Here is an 18,599-nt window from a genome sequence, read left to right as displayed (position 1 = left end):
GAAAGGTTTTGTTGTTGTCCCTTCTCTTTCTGCTAGTACAAACAAGTGGAGCAGTACATGTCCTTCCACAAGCTGCCTGCAGACATGCGGCAGAAGATCCACGATTACTACGAGCACCGCTACCAGGGCAAGATGTTCGACGAGGAGAGCATCCTGGGAGAGCTGAGCGACCCGCTAAGAGAGGTAAGATTGTGCATTCATTTCCATCACAGATTTCTACCCTTGCCAAAAGCTGAAATCTGTCTGTTTTATATTAGCTTAATGCATATAAACAATTCAACCCTCTGGCATGAACAGACTTACTCTTGTGCATAGAAATAACACACACTGGTATAGTACAAATACCCAGAGGGACATTTATTATATTTTGGTCAAAACTGGAGAGGGAGCAATGTATTTGTTACACTGCATTTTGTTGGAAAGCTATTTAAATAGCTGATCAGAAATACAAGGCTCCTGGCAGTGACTGCTGCTTATTTCTTGTGCCGCTAAAAACTACCAACTTTGAAAGAGTTCACAGAGGTTGCGCAGGGCCTTTTAAGTCTGGTTTCAGAGACTAATCTGATCAGCACTAATCTGGGACTTCCTAATGTTACCTGATGGTGTGTTTTCACAGTCAAAGAAATTGGATCCAAGTTGGAATTTTATATATTAAAATAGCAACAGTTGCATCCAAGTTTGCTAAATGTGTTTCTGTTTTTGAGATGATTCATAAGTATGGCAGAATAAAAACTCCACAGTTAGGTTTGCATTGTGCATTTCCTTGAGCACATTTACAATCTCCTCCTGACTGACTGGGTTCCACAGAAAGTCATCTCCTTTTAAAAGCTCAGTGAAACTTTCCACACAATGTAACAACATGTTTTTCATATATCCGTCAACAACAAGCTGAACGTGTCACTGCAAGCCTGCCAACTAATCAGAGCAAACTTGGACGTGGCGTTTGTGTGCTTTCCTCAACCTGGAAGCTCTCTTTTGTAAGGCAGTCCATGGTCAGTGTTTATCTGGGTCATTTGGCACTGAAATTAATTGAATATTCATGTTTATTCCTTTCTATACCAGTCAATTACATAGTAACAGAGTCAGGTACTCGTATTGTTCAGCCCACTAGTTAACCCAGGTTACTTCAGATACATATAAGGCATGTCTACACTGCTCCCCGCACTCCTCATATCTGAGTATCTGAGAGGTATTCACCAGAGTACAACCCAGTAGGTGACACACACTCTGAATGTCACTTAGACACAGTAACAAATTAGTAAAGGAACATTCCAATCTAAAATTAAACAGAAACAAGCAGAAAAAAATGCTGAAACAGACACAATGTTGATAAAGTGGGGAGGCTTGTCAATAAGTTTCTTCAGTGCGTGTACTTCCTCTGTCCACCGCTCTTGGCTGTTCTCTCAGTACACACTGTTTTTCTGGAAGTCTCCCCGGTGCAATCAATGGAGCCTGCTAGTGTTCAGCGTTCTGCTGTTCTGCTGTTCTTATTTCTTATCAGACGCAGACTCGCTGCGCAGACTCGTGCTGAACTCCTAGTCAACAGGAGAATGTCTTACACAGCTCACTTGTTTCAATTTGCTTAGAGTCTGGTGTGAATTGTGTGAATTTATTTCTATTCTTTCTGATTCATTTCCAAAGTTTTCTCATTTACTATTTTAATCCCTGAGTCTTCAATCTTCAACACAATGAGAAAGGCTTCAAAGTTTCTTAGTATGTATTGATTTTATTTTGTATTTTCTGATTATCTAGAAATGCACACAAAGTAATCACAATACTGTACAGATGCAAAAACATTTACTTACTTACTTAAAACTCACTCACCTCAGAATGAGCATTGCACCTCTGAAATTCCAGCAGTGATTCTGATTTCAACACAGCTCTCAGAAAACACATTGGAATATTCGGATTGGATTACATGTTCAAAGTCATGGAAACACAGAAAGTGTTTTTTTTTCAGTTAATTTTATTTTTCTAAAAATAATCCTTTTACTCAGAGCCACATTCTGAAAGCTCCTCCAAATTATCATTAACTGGACAGGAGGTCCCAGGTTCAAATCCCAGCTCACTCACTGACTCACTGTATGACCCTGAGCAAGCCACTTAACTTCCTTGTGCTCCGTCTTTTGGGCGAGACGCTGTTGTAAGTGACTGCAGCTGATGCGTAGTTCACACAACCTAGTCTCTGTAAGTCGCCTCGGATAAAGGCATCTGCTAAATAAAATATAAAATAATAAACATGGGGCCCTGGTCTTGATATTAAAGGGTAATCCTATCCTATGCAAACAGGACAGCATGGGGCCCTAGACTAGATATTAAAGGGTAATCCTATCATATGCACACAAGAACACTGCTTTCAACACCTCTGCCTCTTCTCTGTTTGAAGGAGATCATCAACTTTAACTGTCGGAAGCTGGTGGCGTCGATGCCTCTGTTTGCCAACGCGGACCCCAACTTCGTTACCTCCATGTTGACCAAGCTGCACTTCGAGGTGTTCCAGCCCACAGACTACATTGTGCGCGAGGGCACCGTGGGCAAGAAGATGTACTTCATCCAGCACGGCGTGGTCAGCATCCTTACCCGGGGCAACAAGGAGACCAAGCTGTCCGACGGCTCCTACTTTGGGGGTGAGAGCTGCAGACACCTGCTTACAGTTCAGTAACAGGCCAGTCCAGGTTAAACTAGCAGATACAGCCTAGCTACAAGAGCCAGATGCTTCAGATTTCATTTGCATAGTTGTTTTTAATGCACCATTACCTTTTTGATGTTTGCAATCATTTTGACTGGTTCTTATTGTTAAGACTCAAATACAGTGCTTTTATTTTCTGACAGCTGCTCTTCAGTTCTAGTTGCCTGATGTAGATACATGTGGCCTATGCTAGGTCAGTCAAATTGTCTTCAGAGAAGTAAGAGCTAGCGCACAAGTTTCCATTCGTTTTGCTGGCAGTACACTGCTGTGCACTTGGTGGTGCAGTCACTTACTGCTATAAAGACACTTTGGCTTATCTGACCAGCTTTAATTACATGCCTATGGAAGGGAACTAGAAATGAACCTCTCAGAATGATTGCAGACATCAGTAAGAGGACAGTAGCAGTTTGACATGAATGTAGACCAGTATATAACAGTATCATGACAATCGCATTTTATTTTATTTGCACATGTGCAGGTTTGAAAACATGTTTTATCATTAAAATAAAAATCCCATACTACAGCAGGTATTAAGAAAGCTCTCAGTTTACAGTGTAGCAGCCACATTAATCTTAGTGTTTGAAGTTATGATGAAACTGCAAGTAATTTATTTCAAGAACTTCTAAATTCCCAGCTGAAATATTCCGTACATTTGGAGTTGTGATATAGGCAGCAGTATAACATTGATTAACACAGGGACGTGCAGTTAGGGCAGGCAAGGTAGCCATGCTTGCCTTTAATAATAATCTATATATTTTTTATATTTTTTTCATTATTTTGTTTTTTTTGTAACTGTCTATGAAAGAAAGATGGATAATGCTTTTCCATTTACACACTCAAGCTCTGTGTCGGAGGAATGCGATATCCACAAAAGCTGCCTCTCAAGCGGCTTCTCTTTACCATGTATTAACACAGGATCGGTTTACGAATGCTTGTTTATTCTTCTATGCACTCTAGGGGACGGGACTGCTTTTGGTTCTGTTCGTTCTATCTGTGACAGAACAGCAGTGGCGTTATCAGAGTATGTGTTCATGAAATTAGAAAATTACAACTGTGTTCAGAAGCTGGGAGCACAGACTTACGATGGAGCTCCTGTCATGGCGTCCAAACTGAATGGATTGCAGGCAGAAAAAGTGCCAGAAGCAGCATTCACTCATTGCTATGCCCTTAAATTAAACCACAAAACTCACCAGGCTTCTTGATGAGGGAAACAACGCATGCCATGGACTCTCTAATAATGTGGCCTGACAGTAATGCCTACCCAGACATTTCATCCTCCGCATGTCACTGGATTAGCATGATGTATTATAGATGGGCACATTGCTCCTCACAAGAGGTCACCACTGCCCTGTCCTTAGATGATGAAAAGAGGAAGGCAAGCAATTCCAGATGCTGGTGAAGCTTAATCTGCATTTGCAGTCCATGCAGAGCTATTCTGTGCATTAGCACTCCATGTAGAACTCTTCTGTGCATTAACATTCCATGCAGAGCTCTTCTGTGCAGTAGCACTCCGTGTAGAACTCTTCTGTGCATTAGCATTCCATGCAGAGCTCTTCTGTGCACTAGCATTTCATGCAGAGCTCTTTGCATTAGCATTCCATGCAGAGCTCTTCTGCGCATTAGCATTCCATGCAGAGCTCTTTGCATTAGCATTCCATGCAGAGCTCTTTGCATTAGGATTCCATGCAGAGCTTGTCTGTGCACTTTCCATATAGAGCTCTTCTATGCACTAGCATTCCATGCAGAGCTCTTCTGTGCACTAGCATTCCATGCAGAGCTCTTCTGTGCACTAGCATTCCATGCAGAGCTCTTTGCATTAGCATTCCATGCAGAGCTCTTTGCATTAGGATTCCATGCAGAGCTTGTCTGTGCACTTTCCATATAGAGCTCTTCTATGCACTAGCATTCCATGCAGAGCTCTTCTGTGCACTAGCATTCCATGCAGAGCTCTTCTGTACACTAGCATTCCAAGCAGAGCTCTTCTATGCACTAGCATTCCATGCAGAGCTCTTTCCATGTAGAGCTCTTTGCATTAGGATTCCATGCAGAGCTTGTCTGTGCACTTTCCATGCAGAGCTCTTCTGTGCACTAGCATTCCATGCAGAGCTCTTCTGTACACTAGCATTCCATGCAGAGCTCTTCTGTGCACTAGCATTTCATGCAGAGCTCTTTGTTGATTTACAGGAGAGAACAATCAGACTTGGTTGGCAGGGTGAAGCTCAGACCATTTCATTTCAAACGCTTCTCCTCATTCGAGCCGCCCCGTTGCATTTATTTCAGTTTCCATTTGTAGGTCTATGGAAACATGTTTGGCAGTGTGTTTAAATGTTTATGCTAATATATCTGAAATGTCATAATTTGCATAGTTTGCTTTTAATTCTTAAAGGCTGCTTGATCTTGTCAGAGCCTTTTAAGAGATTTTTTTTTACCCAGTTTTACCCTGGATATGTATCCTAAACCTAAATTTTAAATTAGAGCTATCAGTATGGTGACCTTCATCCACTACCTCTACATGTAAAATAAAGTGTCGGATGTGTACTGACAAGCCCCTTCACGCTTAGCTTGGGATTCTCTTATAGAGCAAAAAGTCTCAAATGACATTTTAATTTTTTTTTTCTTTTTTCAATGTTTGCAACCATTCTGAGTGGTTCTAATTGTGATTACTAAAACACCTCTTCACTTGTAGTTGCCAGGCACTGACATATATACATAGACTGGATCAGAGACAGCGCCACCTAGTGAACACCACCGCCTGCAGAGCGAGTTTCCTTTGGTATTGCTGAGATCAGAAGTTGCTCACTAGATGGTACTGGCGCTTACTAACATAAAGACACTTTGGCAAATCTAGCTGTTATCTCCATGGCTGCTAGAACTAAAGAGCAATTTCTGAACTCAGGACAAAGCACCATAAACGCAGACGTAGGGGAGTGAGTAATTGCAATAAGAACCCCTCAGAATTATTGAAATATATATATATGAAAATGCAATTTGAAGCTGTACTAAAGTGGTTCTCTAAGCACATGTACAAATGTAAATGTGATATACGTACGACGTAGCATACAGGCTCTCCTGATGTGTTCAATGCCTGCGTATATCCTCTCATTCTGATATGCTCAGTAAAGTGTGCTAAACACTGTCATTATCAAGTTTCCATTGGATAAGCATTTCTCTAGTATTTAAAATGTGGACATTGTTTATTGAACCCCTCCGTGGCTCTGCCTGCACTGCACCACAGCCCCGGTTTCACTCTAGATCCCCTGGTTCTCACTGTGCCGTCTCACCATTGGTGATTCACTCGTATAATCCAAGCTGTTAGCTATTCTGTGCACTCCTCTGGGCTAACACGCTTCAGCCGTGGGGACCTCCGTACTGAACACGAGTTAGCCATTCATGAAATTAATTTTTGTAACTGTCAGAAATAGTAGAACGAGTCCTTCATACTTAACATGCATTATTCAAACTATGTATCCGATTTGAATTCCGTGCCTCAAAAACAAGAAAGAAATATATACCTCAGTCACTTATTCTTGATATAAAAAAGGAGTGGGTATAAGTGATGAATGTGCTGTAAACTTGAATCAGTACTACAAACTTCCTGCTTTGTTGCTTTCATTCCCTGTTGTTACAGTGCTTGAATTTTTTATATTTGGGCTGTGTCCATGCAGTTAAATCTGTACTCCCAAGTGAGTCAGGGGAATTCAAATTCTAGCACCTAAAATGATAAAGTTCTATTTTTTTCTGAAAAGGAAAAGAACACACGCTTGGTTAGTTTAAGACATACACCTTACATCCCACGGCTACAACTGGTGTTGAGAAAGCAATGCGAGCTGACAGGAATACAGAGCTCCCTGCACACAGAGCCGCGGTGAGGGAGACAGGCATAGACTGGTCCCCCCCAGGCTGCCAGCATTCAGAGCTGATACACTGTGGGCTGGAGATAGGAAAGATAGCGCTGGAGACCCCCGCAAGGTGGAATACACTCGTACATTTTTTTAAATAGTTTTATACATTTAACAGAAGATTGTTACCCCAATTACCTAAAATGAAACCTGTGCTTCTAGTCTTGCCTTTTAGAAACCTGGAAAAATGTTTTGTAATTTCTGGATGAGCTGCGTAACTGTTAACTGTTTTATTTATTTTTTTCTTCCCAATATGAAATTGAATATACTCAGTATGTACACGGATGCAGACAGGGGCCAAAGGAACACAATGGCTTTGAAACTAAATCACCTGTGAATGTATTTTCCATTGGGATACAACCACCAGTGTAAAAACCACCATCTCCAGACTTATAGAAATAGTTCCTGTTGAAATATTTGTCTGAGTTTCTTCTGACAGGATTGTGTCCAAATTGGAGCATCAGTTCAACTCCTATACTGAGGCGTAAAGTCAGTTTCAGTTTTGTATCAAAAGAAAAAGGAACCAAGTTTGTACCTAACCCTGTAACTTTACAGAAGTGTATGTATATTCAATTCTTGTGAGAAGGTTGAATACTGAGGTATTCAAAGCTCAGTCCTAAATTACCTTGTTTACCTCCATGGTATTGTTGTATTGGATGATGGAGGACAGTGTCTGTGTTCTGTGCAGAGATCTGCTTGCTGACCCGGGGCCGGAGGACAGCCAGTGTCCGGGCCGACACATACTGCCGGCTCTACTCGCTCTCCGTGGACAACTTCAACGAGGTGCTGGAGGAGTACCCCATGATGAGAAGAGCCTTCGAGACCGTGGCCCTGGACCGGCTGGACCGCATCGGTGAGAACACAGCACACACACAATACACACCATAGCACTGTGCTAACACAGCGCACACACAATACACACCATAGCACTGTGCTAACACAGCACACACACAATACACACCATAGCACTGTGCTAACACAGCGCACACACAATACACACCATACCACTGTGCTAACACAGCGCACACAATACACACCATACCACTGTGCTAACACTGCTAACACAGCACACACACAATACACACCATAGCACTGTGCTAACACAGCGCACACAATACACACCATACCACTGTGCTAACACAGCGCACACAATACACACCATACCACTGTGCTAACACTGCTAACACAGCACACACACAATACACACCATACCACTGTGCTAACACAGCACACACACAATACACGCCATACCACTGTGCTAACACAGCGCACACAATACACACCATACCACTGTGCTAACACTGCTAACACAGCACACACACAATACACGCCATACCACTGTGCTAACACAGCGCACACAATACACACCATACCACTGTGCTAACACAGCGCACACAATACACACCATACCACTGTGTAACACTGCTAACACAGCACACACACAATACACACCATACCACTGTGCTAACACAGCACACACACAATACACGCCATACCACTGTGCTAACACAGCGCACACAATACACACCATACCACTGTGCTAACACAGCGCACACAATACACACCATACCACTGTGCTAACACAGCGCACACAATACACACCATACCACTGTGCTAACACAGCGCACACAATACACACCATACCACTGTGCTAACACAGCGCACACAATACACACCATACCACTGTGCTAACACTGCTAACACAGCACACACACAATACACACCATACCACTGTGCTAACACTGCTAACACAGCACACACACAATACACACCATACCACTGTGCTAACACTGCTAACACAGCACACACACACAATACACACCATACCACTGTGCTAACACAGAACACACACAATACACACCATACCACTGTACTAACACAGCTCACACACAATACACACCATACCACTGTGCTAACACTGCTAACACACAATACACACCATACCACTGTGCTAACACAGCTCACACACAATACACACCATACCACTGTGCTAACACAGCACACACACAATACACACCATACCACTGTGCTAACACTGCTAACACAGCACACACACACAATACACACCATACCACTGTGCTAACACAGAACACACACAATACACACCATACCACTGTACTAACACATCTCACACACAATACACACCATACCACTGTGCTAACACAGCACACACACAATACACACCATACCACTGTGCTAACACTGCTAACACACAATACACACCATACCACTGTGCTAACACAGCTCACACACAATACACACCATACCACTGTGCTAACACAGCACACACACAATACACACCATACCACTGTGCTAACACAGCACACACAATACACACCATACCACTGTGCTAACACTGCTAACACACAATACACACCATAGCACTGTGCTAACACTGCTAACACACAATACACACCATAGCACTGTGCTAACACTGCTAACACAGCACACACACAATACACACCATACCACTGTGCTAACACTGCTAACACAGCACACACACAATACACACCATACCACTGTGCTAACACAGCACACACAATACACACCATACCACTGTGCTAACACTGCTAACACACAATACACACCATAGCACTGTGCTAACACTGCTAACACACAATACACACCATAGCACTGTGCTAACACTGCTAACACAGCACACACACAATACACACCATACCACTGTGCTAACACTGCTAACACAGCACACACACAATACACACCATACCACTGTGCTAACACAGCACACACAATACACACCATACCACTGTGCTAACACTGCTAACACACAATACACACCATAGCACTGTGCTAACACTGCTAACACAGCACACACACAATACACACCATACCACTGTGCTAACACAGCACACACACAATACACACCATACCACTGTGCTAACACAGCACACACAATACACACCATACCACTGTGCTAACACTGCTAACACACAATACACACCATAGCACTGTGCTAACACTGCTAACACAGCGCACACACAATACACACCATAGCACTGTGCTAACACTGCTAACACAGCACGCACACAATACACACCATACCACTGTGCTAACACTGCTAACACAGCACACACACAATACACACCATACCACTGTGCTAACACTGCTAACACAGCACACACACACAATACACACCATACCACTGTGCTAACACTGCTAACACACAATACACACCATACCACTGTGCTAACACAGCTCACACACAATACACGCCATACCACTGTGCTAACACAGCACACACACAATACACACCATACCACTGCTAACACAGCACACACAATACACACCATACCACTGTGCTAACACAGCACACACACAATACACACCATACCACTGTGCTAACACAGCGCACACAATACACACCATACCACTGTGCTAACACAGCACACACAATACACACCATACCACTGTGCTAACACAGCACACGCACAATACACACCATACCACTGTGCTAACACAGCACACACAATACACACCATAGCACTGTGCTAACACTGCTAACACAGCACACACACAATACACACCATACCACTGTGCTAACACTGCTAACACAGCACACACACAATACACACCATACCACTGTGCTAACACAGCACACACAATACACACCATACCACTGTGCTAACACTGCTAACACACAATACACACCATAGCACTGTGCTAACACTGCTAACACAGCGCACACACAATACACACCATAGCACTGTGCTAACACTGCTAACACAGCACACACACAATACACACCATACCACTGTGCTAACACTGCTAACACAGCACACACACAATACACACCATACCACTGTGCTAACACTGCTAACACAGCACACACACACAATACACACCATACCACTGTGCTAACACAGAACACACACAATACACACCATACCACTGTACTAACACAGCTCACACACAATACACACCATACCACTGTGCTAACACTGCTAACACACAATACACACCATACCACTGTGCTAACACAGCACACACACAATACACACCATACCACTGTGCTAACACAGCGCACACAATACACACCATACCACTGTGCTAACACTGCTAACACACAATACACACCATACCACTGTGCTAACACTGCTAACACACAATACACACCATACCACTGTGCTAACACAGCTCACACACAATACACGCCATACCACTGTGCTAACACAGCACACACACAATACACACCATACCACTGTGCTAACACAGCACACACAATACACACCATACCACTGTGCTAACACAGCACACACACAATACACACCATACCACTGTGCTAACACTGCTAACACACAATACACACCATACCACTGTGCTAACACAGCTCACACACAATACACGCCATACCACTGTGCTAACACTGCTAACACAGCACAATGCAGACTGTGGGCTGGAGATAGGAAAGATGGCGCTGGAGACCCCTGCAAATTTCGGATTGAACGATGTAAAGTCACGGATGATATACATAAAAGCAGAGAGCAAGGAAACCCCCTGGCTATTTACTGGAATAACGCAAACCTTCCTTACCCATCTGTGGAGGAGCAGACATAGCCTTACATTAGAATGAGCATGGTGTGCAAACAGAGCTCTTTACCCGAGAGAAGACCACTTAATCATGTGCGCTGAAACATGGGTTTCTTTCAGTGGGGACAATTTCATTACAGATTTATCAGTAAATATATTCAGTTACATTTGATTGTGTTTACCCTTTTACCCTGCTTAAGAAAATCTCACTGGCCTAATGTTCTGATATTTCAAATAATTACTTAAGCCATAGAGGTTATTTTGCATGGATTTTTACCCTTATTGTAATATAATGGGGAAAAAAAGAATGGGGTCTGTGGAAGATCTTGATTGAAGTGCTGATAGTGGTGATCACAGCTTCACAGCAACACCTTCCTGTATCTGTTAAACTTGGTCATGTAGCTGCATTACAAAATACTCAGTACTTATTGAATATCTTTTACAAAATCACAAATCGCCAATTTTGTATATTTAAAATGACAAAAACAGTAATTGTAGCCACAGATTAAATAGCAAAACAAGGCTTCCTTGGGATTGCAGTATTTTAACATGTTCTGGGTCCGGATTGGTGGGAGAGTGTACTGTACCAGCACTGTACAGGACTTTGCATTGCAATTTCAAAAACTGCATTTGGGTTTATTGTTAGCAGGGATTCATTTTTGCACAATAAATATTTGATGGAGCTAAACAATTCTTAATGAGTTTTATGCATGGAGTGCTCCATAAGGATGCTGTAGATTATTATAATAATAATAATAATAATAATAATAATAATAATAATAATAATAATAATAATAATAATAATTCATAGATTATAATTTTGGATAACTGCTGGTATATCAAATTGTTTATTTTTGTAGCAGATTTGTTTTTCTGATAAAGCCTAAATTAACAAAAATATATATTTAAATAAATAAATAAAACTAGAAAGGATATTTGTTTTCTGTATTAATACAGTGCCTTGCGAAAGTATTCGGCCCCCTTGAACTTTGCGACCTTTTGCCACATTTCAGGCTTCAAACATAAAGATATGAAACTGTAATTTTTTGTGAAGAATCAACAACAAGTGGGACACAATCATGAAGTGGAACGAAATTTATTGGATATTTCAAACTTTTTTAACAAATAAAAAACTGAAAAATTGGGCGTGCAAAATTATTCAGCCCCTTTACTTTCAGTGCAGCAAACTCTCTCCAGAAGTTCAGTGAGGATCTCTGAATGATCCAATGTTGACCTAAATGACTAATGATGATAAATAGAATCCACCTGTGTGTAATCAAGTCTCCGTATAAATGCACCTGCACTGTGATAGTCTCAGAGGTCTGTTTAAAGCGCAGAGAGCATCATGAAGAACAAGGAACACACCAGGCAGGTCCGAGATACTGTTGTGGAGAAGTTTAAAGCCGGATTTGGATACAAAAAGATTTCCCAAGCTTTAAACATCCCAAGGAGCACTGTGCAAGCGATAATATTGAAATGGAAGGAGTATCAGACCACTGCAAATCTACCAAGACCTGGCCGTCCCTCTAAACTTTCAGCTCATACAAGGAGAAGACTGATCATAGATGCAGCCAAGAGGCCCATGATCACTCTGGATGAACTGCAGAGATCTACAGCTGAGGTGGGAGACTCTGTCCATAGGACAACAATCAGTCGTATACTGCACAAATCTGGCCTTCATGGAAGAGTGGCAAGAAGAAAGCCATTTCTTAAAGATATCCATAAAAAGTGTCGTTTACAGTTTGCCACAAGCCACCTGGGAGACACACCAAACATGTGGAAGAAGGTGCTCTGGTCAGATGAAACCAAAATCGAACTTTTTGGCAACAATGCAAAACGTTATGTTTGGCGTAAAAGCAACACAGCTCATCACCCTGAACACACCATCCCCACTGTCAAACATGGTGGTGGCAGCATCATGGTTTGGGCCTGCTTTTCTTCAGCAGGGACAGGGAAGATGGTTAAAATTGATGGGAAGATGGATGGAGCCAAATACAGGACCATTCTGGAAGAAAACCTGATGGAGTCTGCAAAAGACCTGAGACTGGGACGGAGATTTGTCTTCCAACAAGACAATGATCCAAAACATAAAGCAAAATCTACAATGGAATGGTTCACAAATAAACATATCCAGGTGTTAGAATGGCCAAGTCAAAGTCCAGACCTGAATCCAATCGAGAATCTGTGGAAAGAACTGAAAACTGCTGTTCACAAATGCTCTCCATCCAACCTCGCTGAGCTCGAGCTGTTTTGCAAGGAGGAATGGGCAAAAATTTCAGTCTCAATGTGCAAAACTGATAGAGACATACCCCAAGCGACTTACAGCTGTAATCGCAGCAAAAGGTGGCGCTACAAAGTATTAACTTAAGGGGGCTGAATAATTTTGCACGCCCAATTTTTCAGTTTTTTATTTGTTAAAAAAGTTTGAAATATCCAATAAATTTCGTTCCACTTCATGATTGTGTCCCACTTGTTGTTGATTCTTCACAAAAAATTACAGTTTCATATCTTTATGTTTGAAGCCTGAAATGTGGCAAAAGGTCGCAAAGTTCAAGGGGGCCGAATACTTTCGCAAGGCACTGTATCTGTAAATAAGATACATTCTAGTACAGATGGTCAACTGAAGTATTCTGCATATTTCTAAGAGCCCTCCCTCCCCATTTACTGACAAAACCTCTCCAGCACCAACATGTTCACATAGAGCAACAGGGCATCCTCCTCCTGTGGACATTCACACTGCTGGAGAAAGCAGCCCCTCTGCTCTGAGTGTAAATCCTCACACTGCTGGAGAGAGCAGCTCCTCCACTCTGTGTGTAAATCCTCGCACTGCTGGAGAGAGCAGCCCCTCCGCTCTGTGTGTAAATCCTCGCACTGCTGAAGAGAGCAGCCCCTCCGCTCTGTGTGTAAATCCTCCTGCAGCTGTGCTCTCTGCTCCCGGAGATATGAACCGTTTAGAACCTGATTTCATTAAAAAGTCTTTCAAGAACCATTCCACAATCACTCACTAATTACTCCTTTATGAGGCCAAATGTGACTCTAATGTCCCCCCGGGTGAGGCATGGAGTAGTATCAGCGCTCACATATCTGAGCTCTGATTCCTCTCAGAAAACCATTTGGCTGTAATACAGCAGAGATCCCATTAAGACAGTGAGCTGGAAGATGGTTGGTGTTAAATGTCAATGTTTAACAAAGAGGTCCATGTGCTAAACTGCTCCCTTGGGGTCTTGATATGAACTCAGCTTTAACACCTTTCACTCCCTCCACCACCTATAACAACAACCTACATTAATGACCAGAAAGCTTTGAATCAAACACATGTAACACGCTTCGGAGGACAATGTGTGTTTGTGTGAACAGGATGGCGTGTGTGGTGACGTCAGACCTGGAAGAACAGACTCCAAAACATGTAAAGTGACAGTGAATACCGAGGCGCTATGGCTGCGCTCAGTGTTTTATTAAATAATAAACAAAATAAACAGTTTTTAAGTAACAAAAAAAACACTTCTACAAACAAAAGGGCACGTTGGCCAAACAAATAGACACAAAACCACGGATACGAGTACCTTCAGGGTTCACAGTAAGTAGCAAGCGTTCCTTCTATTTTTAGTCAGACTTACGTCTCTCCTCTAACACTCTCCTCCTAATGAACCTGGAGAGCGTCTTTTATAGTCTGTGGCTGGAACCTTAATTACCTAAGTTGATACAATAATTACCTTAAGGCTCCAGCCACATTCCCACGAGGGTATTTAGGGAAGGGGTTTTATCCCGATCCCCACCGACTACACAATATAAAAGACCGGCTTTTTCGCCGGTCTCAAAACAGTACATGACACGGACGGCGCTTCGCCGTCCTAAAACACAATAAACACACACAGACAAACAAACACAAAATAACACGGGCTCGCCCTGTTACAGTTTGTCAAAAAAATAATTGGCAATGACTGAATTTATAAAATAAATAAATCAATAAAAAATTATTATTTGTTTATTTAGCAGACTCCTTTATCCAAGGCGACTTACAGAGACTAGGGTGTGTGAACTATGCATCAGCTGCAGAGTCACTTACAATTACGTCTCACCCGAAAGACAGAGCACAAGGAGGTTAAGTGACTTGCTCAGGGCCACACGAGTCAGTGGCTGAGGTGGGATTTAAACCGGGGACCTCCTGGTTACAAGCCCCTTTCTTTAACCACTGGACCACACAGCCTCACATGTATTGGTATTGTCAGCAGGGCTTGATATTATGTTAAGTTGTTATTTAAATTGTGTCTGTTTAGGGAAGCTTTCATGGCGTTGGCCAGTATTTTGCCCAAACCTTTTATTAACCAGTAAATAATACAACCAGTGCTGTGCCATTTGATTTTTCAGGCGCTCATATAATTCTTGTGTTTGCCCTGACAGGAAAGGAGAACTCAATTTTGCTTCACAAGGTCCAACATGATCTGAACTCCGGTGTCTTCAACTACCAGGAGAAAGAAATCATCCAGCAGATCATACAGCATGATCGGGAGATGGCTCACTACGCACACCTTCTGCAGAACCCTGCTCCTCCTGTCTCCACCCCGATGCCGGTCATCTGGGCTCCACTTATCCAAGCGCCCTTGCAGGCTGCTGCCGCCACCACCTCAGTGGCCATCGCCCTGACAGACCACCCCCGGCTGCAAGGAGCACTGTTACACCAGCCTGTGTCTGTGCTGGGGTCCTTGGGACAGCAGTCACCTCAGAAATTAAAGAGGTTTCGCTCCTTGGTGGCCACCACTGAACCCTCTGCAGCCAGCTCTCCCTCCAGCACTCCATCCCAGCTTCAGACACCAGGAGCAGACAGCTCTTTCCTGGCTTGCTTCCAGGCTCACCAGCCTCCAGGGGCCTCTGCTAGCTTGAGCCAGCTTAATCATCCCTCAGACTCTACCAGCTTGAGCCAGCTCCATCACTCTTCCATGGGTTCACCACCCCCCCACCCCAGCAGTGATGCCTCCATATTCACATTCAACCAGTTCCTGCAGTCCACCTCTGGATCCCCTCACTCAAGCCTGACTGGGCTTCATCATCTCTCCAGCAACACCCCACCTTCAGGATTGGGGATCGTCCATCAGGGATCTTCCGGTTCCCCTGCCGCCGCCAGCTCTAGCCCCTTACCCTCTAGCTCCCCTGGTTCCCTGCTTGACCAGCTCCAGCTGCCATCCAGGCCTGCTCAGGTAGGATCCCTCCAGCAATTTGCAGGGGGAGGCAGGATATCTTCAAGTGGTTTGAACTTGTTCCAGACTCTTCCGTCCGTCTCACCCTCTTCCAGTCTGGGTTCTTCTTCTTCACTGCTGCAGCACGGCTTGGCAGGACTGCAGTCGGGGTCCATAGCTCAGCTCCAGCAGGAGAGGTCAGCCCTTTCCTCCTTAGCGCATGGCTCTGGCACCGCTTCCCCTTGCTACACGCCACTGGCCCCCAGCCCCACCATACAGAGCCCAGTAGTGGGGAGAACTTTCCAGTTCAGCGGCCCATCTAGCATATCTGGTTCCCACAGCTCCCTGCTCATGACACAGACCTCGAGCCCCGCTCAACCCATCAGCCAACCCAGAGGCACCCAGCCTTCCCGAGTGGGACGCTTCTGCCAGGACATCAAGCTGATCTCTGCGTCGCAGTCCTCTCTGCCGAAGGAGGGAGCTCAGGCTATGAGCCAGGGCTTCACACACTCCTCCAGGGAGTCCATCTCCAGCTTCACCCGCTACTCCACACATAGCCTCCTGGGCAAACCCTGTAGCTCCATCCCTCGCCAAATGACTCTTCCCAGGCAGACGTCCTCAGGATCCATACCTCAGACACACATTACCAGGGCTTCCCCACCAATCGCCGTTCCACCAAGGAAGGGTCCCACAGTGTTCCCATCTGAACTGGAGCCAGTGCTGTCCAAATTACCCTCCAATTTGTGAGGTTTATTCAAACTCTTCCTCACCTTCCCTTAAAAAAAAGAAAACTTCCCATGTGACTCAGTTTCCTATAGACGTCACTGTGTTTTGTTTATTTATTTGTTTTCCTCCAGTATAACTGTGATTTAAAGTTAACCAGATGACTTAGAACTCTAGTTTTGTTTATTTTTTTCAGCTTGTGTTTATAAACTATTTTATAATTGGTGGTGTAAAGATACAGTATGGCAAATAATACAAAATAATAATAAGAGGAAGAAAACTGTGATACAAGGGTGTGTATAAGAGCTTATATTTGTAATAAGACAAAGGTAGAGACATTTCCTGAACCTAATGAGTGAATAGAGGTTGCCTACTGCATATGAAGTTTTGTTAGGGGGAAATAATGTACTGTACATCGAAACCTGTGTGTGTAAAGGACACCTTAGCTAGAGGCACTAAACATCCTTCCAAAATGGATTCCAATTAATAGTCTTCCGATTACACTACCTGATTCCGTGCTGTCCACTCCTCTCTCTCTCTCTCTCTCTCTCTCTCTCTCTCTCTCTCTCTCTCTCTCTCTCTCTCTCTCTCTCTCTCTCTCTCTGTCTATATTGTCGTTCGGTGATATCTGTGTTCAAGAAACCTCTAAGCTGCTGTCCTGATTCACTCAGAGGTTGCATTGGTGGAGATATGCACTACAGCCAGTGCTGTGAGTCCTTGTGTACAGGCTGGAGCGATATCTCTGCTGCTCTCACTGTAATCAGATTGATTTTATTTCAAGTTTTGGAGTATTTGTTTTAGTAAACCTTGCCTGTGTCATATATCATTAAGCAATTAAGAGATTGGGCAGTCTAGGCGATGTGCAGTGACGTATGGGACCTGCGGTTTAGTTCCAGCACAGGATTCATATAAGAAAAACACATCCGGGCATTTCATAATTCTTACATTGAATGCAGTGTTGTTGGCTACGCTCATTACATTTTTGGTTCAAAGAGAACCATACCTATATTTTTTTAAATGATAATTATATGTTACCCACTTGCTTATTGAAAAAAAATTATAAATGTTATGTTAAAATCATGCAATCACAAGACCACTTTTCAATGTGTTTATGTGGAAAACACTAGATTTCAAGATAGGCGTGTGCCGAGCAACAAGTATAAACAATTATCCCTAATGAGTAATGTCATTTTTTAACTATGACTACTGCAAGAGTACACAGCTCATAACTTACACTCTGTTTTTTTACAGCACTTCCATTTTTAGAACCTCTCACTTCCTGTCCACATTAGGACTTAAAAATGATCAAGATCAGTGTCAAATAATGCTCTGATCGCTCTCGGTGTGCCATGGGTTTTAAGGCAGTTTCAGTTTAAGCCCTCCACATATTCACAATAAAAACAGTAATTCATGATAAAAAAACAAACTGTTAAAGCACACAATTATTATTATTATTTTCATAAGCTGACTTTCTTAGATTTACATCGATTTCGACATTTCAATGTAAAAAAAGCAGTGGTGGCATCACTCGGAAAAGGCAACGTGATGTTGACGTCACTTTAAACC

The 18,599-nt window shown here is 43.2% G+C and overlaps 1 protein-coding gene across 1 annotated transcript in view; it reads left to right on the top strand.

Moving 5' to 3' along the window:
* LOC117963167 (potassium/sodium hyperpolarization-activated cyclic nucleotide-gated channel 4-like) overlaps positions 1-17,072 on the top strand; it is a 76,102-nt gene extending 59,030 nt beyond the window's left edge. Inside the window, exons 5-8 of the mRNA XM_058994868.1 lie at positions 37-183; positions 2,387-2,627; positions 7,277-7,441; positions 15,538-17,072. Of these exons, the coding sequence (XP_058850851.1) occupies positions 37-183; positions 2,387-2,627; positions 7,277-7,441; positions 15,538-17,057 (2,073 nt within the window). The 3' untranslated portion in view covers positions 17,058-17,072. The remainder of the gene's footprint in view (positions 1-36; positions 184-2,386; positions 2,628-7,276; positions 7,442-15,537) is intronic.
* Positions 17,073-18,599: the final 1,527 nt, after the last annotated feature.

This window comes from Acipenser ruthenus, chromosome 21, assembly GCF_902713425.1.
Source record: "Acipenser ruthenus chromosome 21, fAciRut3.2 maternal haplotype, whole genome shotgun sequence".
Lineage (NCBI taxonomy): Eukaryota > Metazoa > Chordata > Actinopteri > Acipenseriformes > Acipenseridae > Acipenser > Acipenser ruthenus.
Note: the sequence above shows the minus strand (reverse complement) of the source record. Positions and strands in the feature narration are given on the sequence as shown.